At 36.5% G+C, this 15,000-nt stretch overlaps 1 protein-coding gene across 3 annotated transcripts in view; it reads left to right on the top strand.

Annotated features, from left to right (window-relative positions):
• Positions 1-12,136, top strand: part of LOC115222739 (70 kDa neurofilament protein-like) — a 51,757-nt gene extending 39,621 nt beyond the window's left edge. Inside the window, exons 3-11 of one of the 3 annotated variants that reach the window (XM_036511815.1) lie at positions 743-838; positions 1,511-1,675; positions 3,754-3,873; positions 5,514-5,734; positions 7,377-7,456; positions 9,412-9,515; positions 9,893-10,006; positions 10,945-11,055; positions 11,517-12,136. In XM_036511815.1, the coding sequence (XP_036367708.1) occupies positions 743-838; positions 1,511-1,675; positions 3,754-3,873; positions 5,514-5,734; positions 7,377-7,456; positions 9,412-9,515; positions 9,893-10,006; positions 10,945-11,055; positions 11,517-11,552 (1,047 nt within the window). In that variant the 3' untranslated portion in view covers positions 11,553-12,136. The remainder of the gene's footprint in view (positions 1-742; positions 839-1,510; positions 1,676-3,753; positions 3,874-5,513; positions 5,735-7,376; positions 7,457-9,411; positions 9,516-9,892; positions 10,007-10,944; positions 11,056-11,516) is intronic. The other 2 variants (XM_036511813.1, XM_036511814.1) reach the window with 2 other exon arrangements.
• The last annotated feature ends 2,864 nt before the right edge of the window (positions 12,137-15,000 follow it).

Genomic DNA, 15,000 nt, shown 5'->3' with positions numbered 1-15,000 from the left:
TGCCTTACAAATATCCAATAATGAAATCACTTAAATATAGCAGCAAAAGTAATCAATTAATTTCAGTTCAAGAAGAATCTCCTTCATCAGAGCAGAAGGCAAACTATATGAGTAAAAAGGATCAACCTTTGATACACTCGTACGGTCTTTTACACGGTCAGTGTTGAATAAAGTGTTAGCAGCAAATAAACACGATAAACACCATATACGTGGACGACATATTCGTCGTAATGAACGCAGCAGAACACTTTGAAAGATTTTCACACAGAACTACAATACAGCCCCAAAATAAACTCTAACAACACAAAGATTACATTTCTAGACATGAAGCAATCCTGAAGTGAGAGATACTTGCACTTACATGGAGATAACTGATGTCTACATACATACAAAATGTCTGTGTTTTTAAAAGATCATTTAAATTTCAAATTTCAAATTCTAATAAAATTAAAATGCATGGAGAATTCTTTAAACATACTCAGTCAATGTCTACCTTGATAACTTAGAAAAGGTTAAGAAAATTGTAAGTTATAATGCATTGCCAACTACCATAGACATTCTGTAAGTAAACTCGCATGATTTCTAAAACTTCGGTTATTAAAGTATAGCATAAACGTCTAATAATGCTTTGCATGAGGCGACAGAATATATTTCTTTTGCGCACCAATTTCATTTTTATTAGTTTCGTACTTTATCTCCAAACAAGAATGAATTGATGCTTACGTACTTTTTTTTTCTTTAGAACTTACAAAGCGAAACTACTCAAAGACTGGAATTAGAAAACCGTCTGGCGATGCTGGAAGAAGAACTTGCTTTCCTCAACGACGTCCATAGTGCCGTAATGTTGCTTTTATTTTTTTCTCTTCCCTGATATTTTTTCTTGCGGAAGAATTGCTATGAAATTTTAGTTATTTCCTTTCACAATTTCTTCGCGGGGTTTTAAAGATTTCTTGAAACAGATATCATCAATTCCGCAATCATAATTAAAGAATCAAGTGGTTAGTTACAGTCATCTAATTTCGTAGACTACCAACCACAGTGTCATTGGCACGCATACCAATAATGAATCTGCAGTTATTTACGGCTTGATCACTTATCTATAACTAAAATACTTATCTCTCAAACGACCCATTACGCATATCGGTGTCTGCCCATTGTTATATAATGATATAACAATGTGCAGACAACGCCAACTTCCCTAAGAAGGAAATAAGCAGTATTGCTTTCATTAATTTACGGCGCTGAGTTTAAATCTCTTCCAGCTGTGTTCGGAATTTGGAGGGAAAATTCTCTTTGATACTATGATAAAAGTCTTCAGTATTGACTGCATTCTTATCCTGGCCCCACAAAAAATATATACCAGCAATTTGCTGTGAACAACAATATATTCTCATATTTTCATTTCTATGTAGCATTAGGTTTTAAATTTATGACAATTTCTCAATAAAATAAACGAATATTGTTTATCTCCATTTTACTTAACGTTTTGTTTTCATTACTCTTTTTGCAGGAATGCAAAGAATATCAAGCAATGTTATCCAAAACACAGAAGATACCCGACTTCCAAGAATCATGGAAGGCCGAAGTTGGAAGTATGGTTGCTGATTTAAGTGCCGAATATGATGCTCAGCTGCAGGCAGCTACTATGGCGATGGAATTTCGACATAAAGAACAGGTAAAGAAATATATAGAAAGAATAAAGATATTTGTAAACTTTAAAACTGTTGGAAACTTAACTATATAAATTGCGTTTCTTTTGCTACTACGCAATCGTTTGGAAATTCAATATTCTTACATAAACCCGTAGAAAGTGTGTTTCTATCGAAAAATTTAAATAATCTTTTTCACATTTTATAGTCACGTGGAACAGCTGCTATCAGACTGTTCTTATATTTAAACCTATTTTCAAATAACATCAATCATGTTGTTGAGAAGTTATTTATGCATTGCTGTTTTGATTTTCTTTGTTTTGAACGGTGTATAATGCAGGGAAGCATGTGGTTTTCCTTTTTTCCATCTATGTATCCACGACTTTACTCTTTCTTCCCTAATTGTTTTGCTTTAATAATAAAACTAAGGAGAATGCAGTGCTTTTTAGTTAGAAAGGATTATTGTAGCAATTTCTCATCCAGAAAACCAGAAGCGTATTTCAGATTTACTTATGATACACTGAACCATCAAAACAAATATCTTGAAATCTACGATCATAGAAAGAAAGCCCTGGATATCAACTTTATATCGATCAATATACATAGTGTTTCATTATGCAAGATCATCTATTTTGTTTGCCGAAACAAGATTTAACGGGATCCTAAAATCATCTATCATTTTCAATCCAGTCATAAATATATCGCAGCCATATCATGAAAGCAAGTCCCAAGATACACTGGGCAATTTTTCTTTACCATGGACTCCATTAAACCAAAGATGTGTGAGTAGAATATCCTAAATGGAAATTTTTTCGAAAGTCTGGTTCTTGCGGGTACATTCAGAAACGCATATGTTGCTATGTATGTATGTAGGTATGAACCACGTGCATATGTATATGTGTACTTATTGTAAATGTCTTTCTAATATCTGTTCCGACTCTTTAAATTCAGATTTCAAAATCACTCCGAGGTGCATAAAATTAAAAAAATAATAAAGTAGCAGTCAAACAGGGGATCGAATTTATTCGACTGACACCTTCTCTTCAAATTTGGTCTCGCAACTCAGAAACAATCCTCAGCATCCTCAACCATAGCCTCCGATATTGCATTTATAAAGAATAAAGCTGACTTAGAAAAGTTGTGGAATAGGTATGATGGGGTAAACTTTAGGATGAAACTGTTCTACTTGTAAATAGTGTTTCTATGAGTTAGTATGGGAATGCCCATGTGTAAGCGGATACACAATTGGGCCTTTATTTGGAGAGGGGTTAGAAAATACAGCTGCAAAAGACACTTGTAGAAATAACACATAGTTGAAAACGAAGATTTACCTCCACCTCCTAAAATGTCAAAACTTATGCCTATAGTATACAGGAGTATTATTACAACTATTGCAAGTTCGGTCAACTCTGAAACACCCTAAAAGAGTACAGGGTAGGACTTTTCTATTAGTTAACAATGTAAGACTCAATTCCAATATTAGAATGGTAAATCGGTTGACATTTACAGCAACTAAAGATGAACAGAAGAGCTTTCTCTGCAAGAATTTCGGTCTCTTAGATTATGAAGAAATTACAGAAATAACCGACCATTGAATTTCCACGCTCTGAATAATCTTTGTGTGGTAAGGCATCATCCGGATACATCCAACACATATGCAGAACAGTCCTGAAAGACACATGCTGAGTGTCCAGGCGATGTTAAGTTGTTGTAGATAGAATTATGCTGACTAGCTGCAATTATATGTGAAACTGAGTTAGCGATCAGTAGAATCCGTCATGGAGATCACACTTTAGCATTCCTTTCTGTTGGGATTGAGATGCTGTTTTACTGTGATGGCAATGGAAAAAATATATTGCAACTGTAGGAGGCAAATTTCATTTGACAGACAACGTAGTTTTCAGACACGACCCATCTTCTTTCAAAATCACTGAGAACGGAAGGAAGACGAGGAACTGTTTGTGTAATTTTGACTTCTTATGCCTAGTTTTCACAACTGGTTTTGTACAACAACTCAACCATTCGTAACTTTTCCTTATAATGACCACTCAGCATTGGTGATTGTGAAAAATGAATACTTATAATTTTTTATTATCCTCATCAGATGCAGAGACTGAAAGCAGGCGCCAAGCCCGAAATGGCTTCTCAAATGTCCACTGAAAACAGGCGTTCACGTATGGAAGCAAGCGATATGTCGGGTCAAGTAGGCGCATATGAAGGTCAGGTAAGGAACATTACATAAATCTATCTATCTATCTATCTATCTATCTATCTATCTATCTATCTATCTATCTATCTATCTATCTATCTATCTATCTATCTATCTATTCACTTATATATATATATATATATATATATATATGTTCATACAGTGAGAATTTACAAAAAAACAAAACAAACAAAAGACGAAGACGGGTGTATAAGCAACAAACAGATGTATTAGTTTAATGCTCGGTAAGTGAGAAGGTCTTTTACGTTTCGAGCTTACGCTCTTCGACAGAAAGGAACATAGAAATAAACAGTGAGAGAAAATAGTAAAAAAGGTTTAGTGGCTAGCGATATATCATGGTGAATGCCGGACAGAAGGGTCACACAGGAGAGATAGGAAGAAGGGAGATAATAAAGTAGTGGTAATCCCAAAACGAAGGTGCATGTGAGTGTGTATGTGAGAACGTTTATGTGCGTGTGGAAGGGGGCTGGTGACCTTGATGTGTGCGTGTGTGCATGTGTAGGTGTGTGGATGATGGTGTGGGTGTTGGGAAGTAGTCAGTGCTAGTGTATGCGGGGTGGTGTAATGTGGTGTGGTGTGGTATGGTGGTGTGGTGGTGTGTGGTGTGGCAAGATGTGTTGTGGTGGTGTGTCGTGGTGTTGGGGTCTGAGGGATGGGAAAGAGTGGGGGAAGCAAAGGTGGGGTGTAAGGGATGGGATGGGAGTGAGATGGGATATATCTATATATATACACACATACACACAAGCACACACATATATATGTATAAGCACACACACACACCCACACACATATATATATTTGTGTTTTGCATACTTAATAAACATACATGCATACATACATACTATTTTACCCCAGTGTCGCCTTGATGGCATGCACTACTCTCTCACTCAATAATAATAATAATAATAATAATAATAATAATAATAATAATAATAATAATATTCTATGTGTTTATATATATACGTATTTATTATATATGCATATGTAATATATATAGGTATATACATAAAAATACATGTACATACATATAGGCACATGCATACATAAGCATATATACATGTATATGAATATATCTATATTTATATATATAAATATGTATATATAAGTACGCATTTACGTATGTATATACTAATACACACACCTTGATATGACACTGGTACCCCATCGGTTACGACGGCGAGTATTTCAGTTGATCCGATCAACGGAACAGCCTGCTCGTGATATTAACTTATAAATGACTGAGCGCTCCTGAGTCACGCGTACTCAATGTAGTTCTCGGGGAGACTCAGCGTGACACAGGTGACAAGGCAGGCTTTTTGAATCACAGTTACAACTGCCTTTTCCTAGCTTTGTGCACTGGTTCAACATGAAACGAAATGACACAAAACGCCGGGATCCAAACTCACCGTTTTAACAGAATGAGTCCCTACACCTGTTTCTGGCTTCATAAGCACTCAAAACTGTAAAGTCTTGATACAAGTTATCAAGTCGTGATTTTATATGGTGTGGGATAGAAAGAAAGATGTTTTCATCAACTGATAATAATAATAACAACAACAACAACAACAACAATAATAATAATGTGTTTTGATAGTTTTTCGTTAATAATTGCATTATTTATCTTGTCTTTATAGATATCAGGTTTGAAAAGTAGAATAAGAGGTCTAGAAATGGAATTGGAGGAAGCCCTGAACGGACGGACAACTGATGCTGCGAACTACAACCAAGAGATTCTTAGCTTGCGTTCAGAGCTGGAGTCAATGTTGACGGAATTACAAGACTTGATGGATACTAAACTGTCCCTGGAATTGGAGATTGCAGCGTACCGCAAACTCCTTGAAGGAGAAGAGGGCAGGTAAATGATAAATATTTAACTTTAAACAAGAACATTCTGGTAGCCTTTCCGTTCTTCCGTGGTTCTCGTCTGCTGATGGAGTCGCAGAGACACTGTTTGGACCACGGGAATAAGAAACGTGGTGGAATTCATCCAATAGGTTTGAACACAGTTGAGAGAGAGAGAGAGAGAGAGAGAGGGAGAGAGAGAGAGAGAAAGAGAAGGAAAAGAGAGAAAGAGAGAAGGAAAAGAGAGAAAGAGAGTGGGGAGTGATAATAGGGAAGTATGAGGCGTAATTGTAGACATGTTTTTTTATTGATCGAAAAACCTAATTTTGGTGGGATTCGAACCCAGGTAAAAAGATGTTCGAAAAATATTGCAACTCTGGTACTTAGTTGAGCATTAGTTGACAATAATTCGTGAGTTGCACTCCGGAGAGCGAGATTGGATAGGGATGAGATATTCTGAGATGAGGAAAAGCAACGGGGATCAGACGATTCCCATTGAACATCGAATTGCATACGTTATTATTTGGAATCTCACTGGTCTGCTTGCACCCTACGAATTATCATCTGTTTGGAAGACATCATCACTCATCAGAAAAGAATTTTATTTCCTGATCTATAAGTAATAACCAGTACTCTTGTTAGACTGACCGGTCCGGAGTATCTTCGACTGAAAATATGTACAATACAGTGAGACCGAATCGGTGTCTCAAAGTCATCTTACAAATTGTGATTTGCGTGAGTTATGAACTTAGATTTGTCTAAAGAGAGGACATATACATCGATGACAAAAACTGCAGTGATCAAATATTCCCGGCTGGTTCTGCCAGAACATATTAAGAATAAATACATACCATATTCTTTGGACTCTTACATTACGTATTTCTAAAAAACATAACTGGGTGATTAAAATATCTTTGGTTGGGATTAGCATGGGACCAAAAAATATATGACAAAACAATGTCTACTGTAAAACCGCTCCAAATTTCGTCTTCTGGTCCACACCCTGGCTGTTTAAACTGCATAGCAAACAACCCCAAGAGGTTTCCTGATCATCTCTCCATTACCACCGTAATACATTTACGCCTCATAAAGAACAAATCAAAATCACTCTCATACACTTCAAATGACAAAAGATACTGTCACTCGTATATTATTCTACAAACCACCAATTATTCTACATTACTCCCAAGAACCGATATGGATATTGGACATTCACACATTGATATACACGTGTGAGCGCATATTGACATCTAATTATCTATGCCTCTATATTCTTATCTACAAATATTTTCAATTACGCATACCACAATCGACCGGTAGGAGGAGTGAACTCAATCTCCGCTAGAATTGGAAGAAAATACAGCCAGATTCCTGTCCGTTCAGACGGTACACTTTAATACAGGAAAATCAAATTCAATGACCTAATCCGAGAAAGCAGTTAACGAGATCACCTTCTTCATCACAAACTTCTTGTATCTACGTCAAACTGAGATTCAACAGCAACAAAACCACATCCGTCTCCAACAACAACGAATATTAAACAATCTACTTCCTGTTTATTTGCATGACAACATCATGGAGATCATTTTCTATTATATTTACATACTAATCTAAAATAATTCTTGAAATTACTTTGAATATATTTAACTTTATAGGATGAGTATGTCTACAGTGATGAGTGGCATGGGTGGATTCACAACGGACGCTGAGAGTGCACTCAGAAGTGCACTACAAAGTAAGTTGAAATACCTTCCTTCATCACTCGTCTCATAAACTGTAAGGTTTCTCTCCCTCTCTCTCTCTCTCTCTCTCTCTCTCTCTCTCTCTCTCTATCTATCTATCTATCAAATACCTTTTCTTTTATACATCATTATACATACATACATACAAAGTTATCAACCACCTCACCAACAACAACACTGAACACCTTTTTGATCTCCATGTGTCTAACACACGTGGACATGCATACAAAGTCAGAAAACAACACAGCTCCCATGACTTTCGGAAACATTTTTTCACGCTCAGAGTTGCTGAAGCATGGAATAAACTGCCTGCGTCAGTTGTTGACTGCCATGACACTGCATCCTTTAAGGCCCTCATGCTTTCCGAAATCCGCCGAAACTACACCTGATTATATATACACTTTAGATGAGTTGTAGTGCACCTGAGCACTGTACACAATTATTATTATTATTATTATTATTATTATTATTATTATTATTATTATTATTATTATTATTATACATACAGGTACTCTGACTTGTGCAACAAAATCTCATCTTGAACCCCTACAGAACATCAATTATCCTTTGATAACTCTCTGGCCTAAGGAAGCCCAGTGAATTCAAATGATGTCCTTCTTGTCAAAAAAGGTGACCATCATGAGGGTTTGGTGTCTTATATCCGCGACAAACAGATTCTCGACTCACACAATTGACTCCATAAACAATATGGAGTACTTCATAAGTCTGTCTAGCGTTTCACGTTTCCAAATTGTCTTCATTTCGGAACTGCATTCTACGAACTAGTCAGCCATGTCAAGCAGAGTTTAGTGGTGGTGGTGGTGGTGGTGGTGGTGGGGTTACAATCACTCCTTCAATCAGGTCAGCTTCATAGTTGTATTGTAATGAAATACTTAATTTACAATAAACTATGAGTTATAACAACCTCTCCTTAAAAAGTACCGAAGTATCAAACCTGCAATGCAACACGTGGGTGTATGTATGTATGTATGTATGTATGTATGTATGCATGCATATAAGCGCAGGAGAGGCTGTGTGGTAAAGTAGCTTGCTTTCCAACCACATGGTTCCTGGTTCAGTCTGACTGCGTGAAACATCGGGCGAGTGCCTTCTACTATACTCTCGGGCCGACGAAATACTTCTGATTGGATTTGGTCGACAGAAACTGAAAGAAGCCCGTCGTATATATATATATATATATATATATATATATATATATATTATATATATATATATATATATAATATATATAGATATATACACAAATATCTATGCATATATATGCATATATATGCATATATATACATATATATGCATATATATACACAAATATATATATATATACATATATATACACACATATACATATGTGCGTGTATATATTTTATATTTTATCTAGTTTCAGCTCACGGGCTGTGGCCATGATGGGGCACCGCCATTCATATATATACACACAATAAATATGTATATATATGAATGTATATATATGAATGTATACATATATGTATACATTTATATATAGTACATATGTATGTATGTAATGTATATAGAGATTAGATAGATAGATAGGTAGGTAGATAGATAGATAACCATACGTATATAGGTATACTTACTTCTTGAAACATAGTCAATATAAGTTTTTCAATTCTTGTGTTTATTCGTTTTTGTAACCTAACAATGTAACAGATTGTATAAGCAACAATCCGAGACGTTACAAGAGAATGTGGCGCCCCAACAAGGATGGAATCTCGTTTCTATTGATTGCTGGAAGTTAGCTTTTGGAATGACACTGGCGACCATTATTGGTTATAATGTTTCTTATTTGTATATACATTCTTATATATTCGCTACTTGCATCAATAGCTATATGTATAACGCATAAATACACACGCGTGCACGCATGTATACAGTTTATAAAATTCATACTTATGGACATTTTCTTTCCAAGGTAAAGTGACTATGAGTCGCTCTACAACCGGCAATGTGGGCGTCGTGGAATTAGAATCCGATGGAAGATACATTGAAATTCAGGACCTTACTAAGTCCTCAAGGGTAAGTCCAGCTTGGTGTCTTTCTTTCTGTTGTTACATTAGGCTTCGTGACAAATGCAACGCATCGCATAACATGTTCAAATACATACGTTACAACGCTGAAAAGGTCATAATGTGTGCATGACGAGAAGCACACTACTGCTTGCTCCAAATGCCTCATCGAAGACGCACTAATCTTCATCACACACACACACACACACACACACACACACACACACACACACACACACACGCACACACACACACACACGTACACGTTCACAGATATAGAAATCTATTTAACCTCTGTCACGTCTCATAGCATTCGTTATCTACGTAATTTATAGTCATCGTTATTCCTTCTGCAATGTATAATGTGTTTGCTCTTTCTAATTGCAGAGCCCAACTAACATAAAGAACTGGACATTGACCCAAAGGCTAGAAAATGGCAAGACCAACGTCCATACATTTACCAACGGTGATGTGTTTTCTGTTGGTAAAAATATGGTCAAAGTAAGTTTATGCTGTTTTTAATAACATTATTATTCTCATGTTAACTAGATATTAGATATGATAAGCGCCAATTTAAATCGATAAAAGTGGAGGCAGAGCAATGAAGAGAATGGAATCTCATTGATGGGACTCAGCACATCCCATGGCTCTCTAGAGCAATATTAGTTATATGGTTGCTGATATGTCTGCTAATTTATTTCCATTACATCTGACCCATGTGAGCATGCAAATGTGGACGTGAAAATGGTAAAGATGACGATGACAATGATGATGCGGGTGATGATGCTACTGCTGCTCCTACTGCTGCTGCTGCTGCTGCTGATGATGATGATGATCACGAGGGTGGTGATGTTGATTCAGTTACATTGCAGCCGTGTTGCTAAGAATGTTTCCAAGCTGTGCCTATATCCCTTACTTTAAAACCATTAGCAGTTAATTCGAAATGGATGCCACTTCTTTGTCGACTGCAGAAACGACGGACAAGAAAACAGTTGCTAATCCTTGTCTTCAATCAAAATTGTTAGAGCCGTGGACACATTGCCAAGTAATATTCGTTCTACTTTTTCACAGTCTTAGTTCAAATCCCGTTAATGTCTATTTTACCTTACCTTATCTCGGGTTGATAAATTGCATAAATTACTATTTACGTACTGACGATGATAACATCAACTGACAACCTTCTCAATAATGTTTCATCCATTTTGCCTTGGCAGAATCGTTAGGGTGTCCCAAAAATGTCCTTTGGCATTTGTTTTTGGCTCTTTTTTTTCGCATTTTCAAATCTTGCCGTATTCAACATTTCCGTTCACCACTTCGAGTTTATAAAATAAAGTACAAGTGAAAACCCGGAGTCCATGTAATCGACTAAACCTCGTGTTCACATTTTTGATTATTGTTGATAATGTTATTATAATCGATTCCTTTATATCCATCTTTAGGTTTGGGGATCAAAACACGGTTCTGGTCAAGATGGCATTGTATCATCAGTCGCTGAATGGTCTAAAATGACAATGCCATCGGTAATTACTTTGAAAGACGACAAGGGCAAGGTAAGATCCCCTAATTCATTGCTTTAACTCTCTCTCCCACTCCTCTCCACTATATCTTTTGGGTACTCCATGCACTTCGTTAGTGAATGAGATAATATCAACGTTGTTATTTACCCTGGTTTGCTACCAATAGTAGCCAAATATCTCTGACATACCATCCTACATAACGCGAACATATTTTATTTACGGAAAGAAAAATGTGAAAGAATCTGTTATGCTGTCATAAGTTCAATATTTCGTTGTCAAATTCACTTAATATTTAAAGGGTTAGAAGCACTCAGTGTCAGAGAGAAATGAAGTGTAGTCAAAATAACTAATGGAATGTTTCATTTTAACTTGTTAATGTAAGGAGGAGAGAAAATATTCTGACCACAAAACCCCTGTGAATAGTTTCGTTATACACAGACTAAAATGTCTCTGTCTATTCATTGTTTTATATTCAATCTTTTTTCATTTTTCAGGAAAGCGCTGTCCTCACGATCAAATCGAACGCATGAACGATGTAGTTCTCCTGCTGAACTTGTGTGCATTTTGTCTCAGCTGAAAAGTCCCCGTTTTTGTTAAAGTTAGCACCAAGTTTCATAAAGTCCCTTTTTTCATATCTTAATAATGATTTCGATAAAATAATCCTTCTAAAGTAAACTTCTAAGCACTTCAAATTTTCTGTTTTAAATTGCTCACATGATTATCTAGAATTTGCGATGATTAAAAAAATACAGTTCTTAAAACAATATATTTTGCAACACGACTGCACAATTATCATATATTAACAAACGCTTCAGCTTGATACTTTTGGTGATCATGATTTCAATAAAGCCTATTACCTAGCTACTATGACAAACAATATACTTTCTGTTTTGCTCCCAAATGCTTCATACTTAATGATACTTCTCACTATAAAAGCGCAAATTTATCAAGAAAAACACGCAGCGACATCTGACGAAAATATGATAAAATTTTCTTCCATTATAGTGAACAGTATTTGTTTTTGTATTTACAATCTTGTATTTCGTAATTTAATTTCGAGGATCTTTTTGTTAAAATGTATGAAAAAAGGGCAATAAAATATTTTTAATATATATAGTTTTTGTATGCTTTTTTAATCACCTTTAAGCAATCTCCTTTTTTAATTTCGAGGATCTTTTTGTTAAAATGTATGAAAAAAGAGCAATAAAACAGTTTTAATATATATATTTTTGTATGCTTTTTTAATCACCTTTAAGCAATCTCCTTATTGTAATTATTTTCTAAGGGCAATATGAAGCATAATCGATAGAATCGATTAGAGTTTCGTTCTATTTATTCCACATCATTTTATGTCACTGTTCAAATTGTATCGAGGAGAGCGTTCCCTTTCGTCCTGCACGTGTCAGTACAATAAAGAATCAGTCGAGAGCTTCGATTCCATTTCACAGCCACTTGAACAATTATCTTCTAAATTGTTCTTGTGTTGACGTATAGTTTACTAACGGGGGTTTAGTCAACAACTGATGGGAAAGGACGCCACGTGGGGATTTATATATCAACGCTCACGCATGCACTCACACTGTGTTTGAAATACATAACTCTTTTACTCTTTTACTTGTTTCAGTCATTTGACTGCGGCCATGCTGGAGCACCGCCTTTAGTCGATCCCGGGACTTATTCTTTGTAAGCCCAGTACTTATTCAATCGGTCTCTTTTGCCGAACCGCTATGCTACGGGGACGTAAACACACCAGCATCGGTTGTCAAGCAATGCTAGGGGGACAAACACAGACACACAAACACACACACATATATATATATATACATATATACGACAGGCTTCTTTCAGTTTCCGTCTACCAAATCCACTCACAAGGCATTGGTCGGCCCGGGGCTATAGCAGAAGACACTTGCTCAAGATGCCACGCAGTGGGACTGAACCCGGAACCATGTGGTTGGTTAGCAAGCTACTTACCACACAGCCACTCCTGCGCCTATAAGTATACCTTTGTAACATATTTCAGTGTTACGCCCGATAAAATTTCGTAGAATGCAAAACTGCTTAGTTTAATTGAAGACACCGACGACATAGCTTCGTGAATTGTTTGCTGTCTGTGAGACTGTGAATAAATGCAATTGCAAGTAAATGTAATTTCAAGAATGTGTTCAGCTGAGGCCCTCAAATGGAGAATCCCTGGTATATTTACGAAGCCACTGAACGATATTATCTGGATTATGTGAATCGGTTCTTGAAGGATTCCAGCTTTTCTGATGCTCCATAGTCTAAAACATTTACAATAATGGGCCCAAACGAATATTACGAGACTCTACTCCATATATACATACATGCATACACACACACATACATACATACATACGTGCATACACACACACATACATACATACACACACACATACATACATACATACATACACACACATACATACATTCATGTATGCATACACACACACATACACACACACATACATACATACATACATACATACATGCATACACACACACATACATACATACATACACACATACATGTATACATAATCAACAAAGCTGTGATGGTCGTGGTGCGAGAGCATAGGAGGAATCTAGTTTCAATGTGACTAGGCTACAAGAGAGCTTTTGATTCTGTTCCCCACTCATGGGTGCTAAAAGATCTTCAACTTGCTAAATTTCCAGTGAGTGGAGTCAAAGACATAACTGACTTGACTTCATCCTGGCCCACCACCTTGAAATTAATTACAAAGTGTGACAGCATTATCACCGATAGAATTCAGTATCGCAAAAGCATATTTCAAGGGGACAGCCTCTCCGTGATGTTGTTTATACTTTCTGTAAACCCCTCGTCGTTCACGCTAAAGTAGAACGAAGGATATCTCTCTGGCTCACAAGGAAACAGGAATACCAAAATTACATACTTTTTCTTTGTGGATGACTTGAAAGTTAATGCAAAAAATATGCACGAGTTGAAAAAGAACTTTGATCAAGTTACAACATTCTCAAAGGATGTAGGGCTGGAGTTTGGTCAGGATAAATGTTGTTAAATGGTTGTGAAAGGAGGGAAAACTGTAAGCCGGACTAGCAACATCTCCATCAATGATCTTACTGTTTCCCTTATATCTGAAAAGAACTGTTACAGGTGTCTAGGGTTGGATGAAAACCTATCTTACAATGGCACCTGTAACAAAACATGTGTGACTAAAGAATATTACAGACAAATAAAGAAAACTTGAACCTCAAAACTCGCTGCATTCAATAAAACAGTGGCTCACAATGTGTTTGCGGTGCCAGTACTCATACCAACATTTGGGCTGCTTGATTGGACACTTGAGATTCGAATAATTGATGTGAATACCCGGAAAATACGAACAAGTACACTTAATTTCCACATAAACAGTGACGTAGACTGCCTCTTCCCGAAACGAAAATAGTTGCAGAGGCTTAAGATCGATCCAAAATGCTTTTGAATGTCGTTATTCTATCCAAATTACAAATTCAGGTTTATACCGGTAATTATTGGAGCCCTGGGATACGCAGCACCCTGCCTACATACCAATCTTGAGAAATTAGGCTTCTCAAAACCAGAAAATTCGACTACTACAGATCCATTCCATCAGTAGGACTGAAAATTCTGTAAAACTCTAAGGAATTAATCATTTAAATATATATGAGTGGCAGGAGTGGCTGTGTGGTAAGTAGCTTGTTTACCAACCACATGGTTCCGGGTTCGGTCCCACTGCGTGGCACCTTGGGTAAATTTCTTCTACTATAGCCCCGGGCCGACCAAAGCCTTGTGAGTGGATTTGGTAGACGGAAACTGAAAGAAGCCCGTCGTATATATGTATATATATGTATATATATGTGTGCGTGTATGTTTGTGTTTGCCCCCTTAGCATTGCTTGACAACCGATGCTGGTGTGTTTATGTCCCCGTTACTTAGCGGTTCGGCAAAAGAAACTGATA

This window comes from Octopus sinensis, linkage group LG21 (assembly GCF_006345805.1).
Source record: "Octopus sinensis linkage group LG21, ASM634580v1, whole genome shotgun sequence".
Taxonomy (NCBI): domain Eukaryota; kingdom Metazoa; phylum Mollusca; class Cephalopoda; order Octopoda; family Octopodidae; genus Octopus; species Octopus sinensis.
This window is presented reverse-complemented; position numbering and strand designations above follow the sequence as displayed.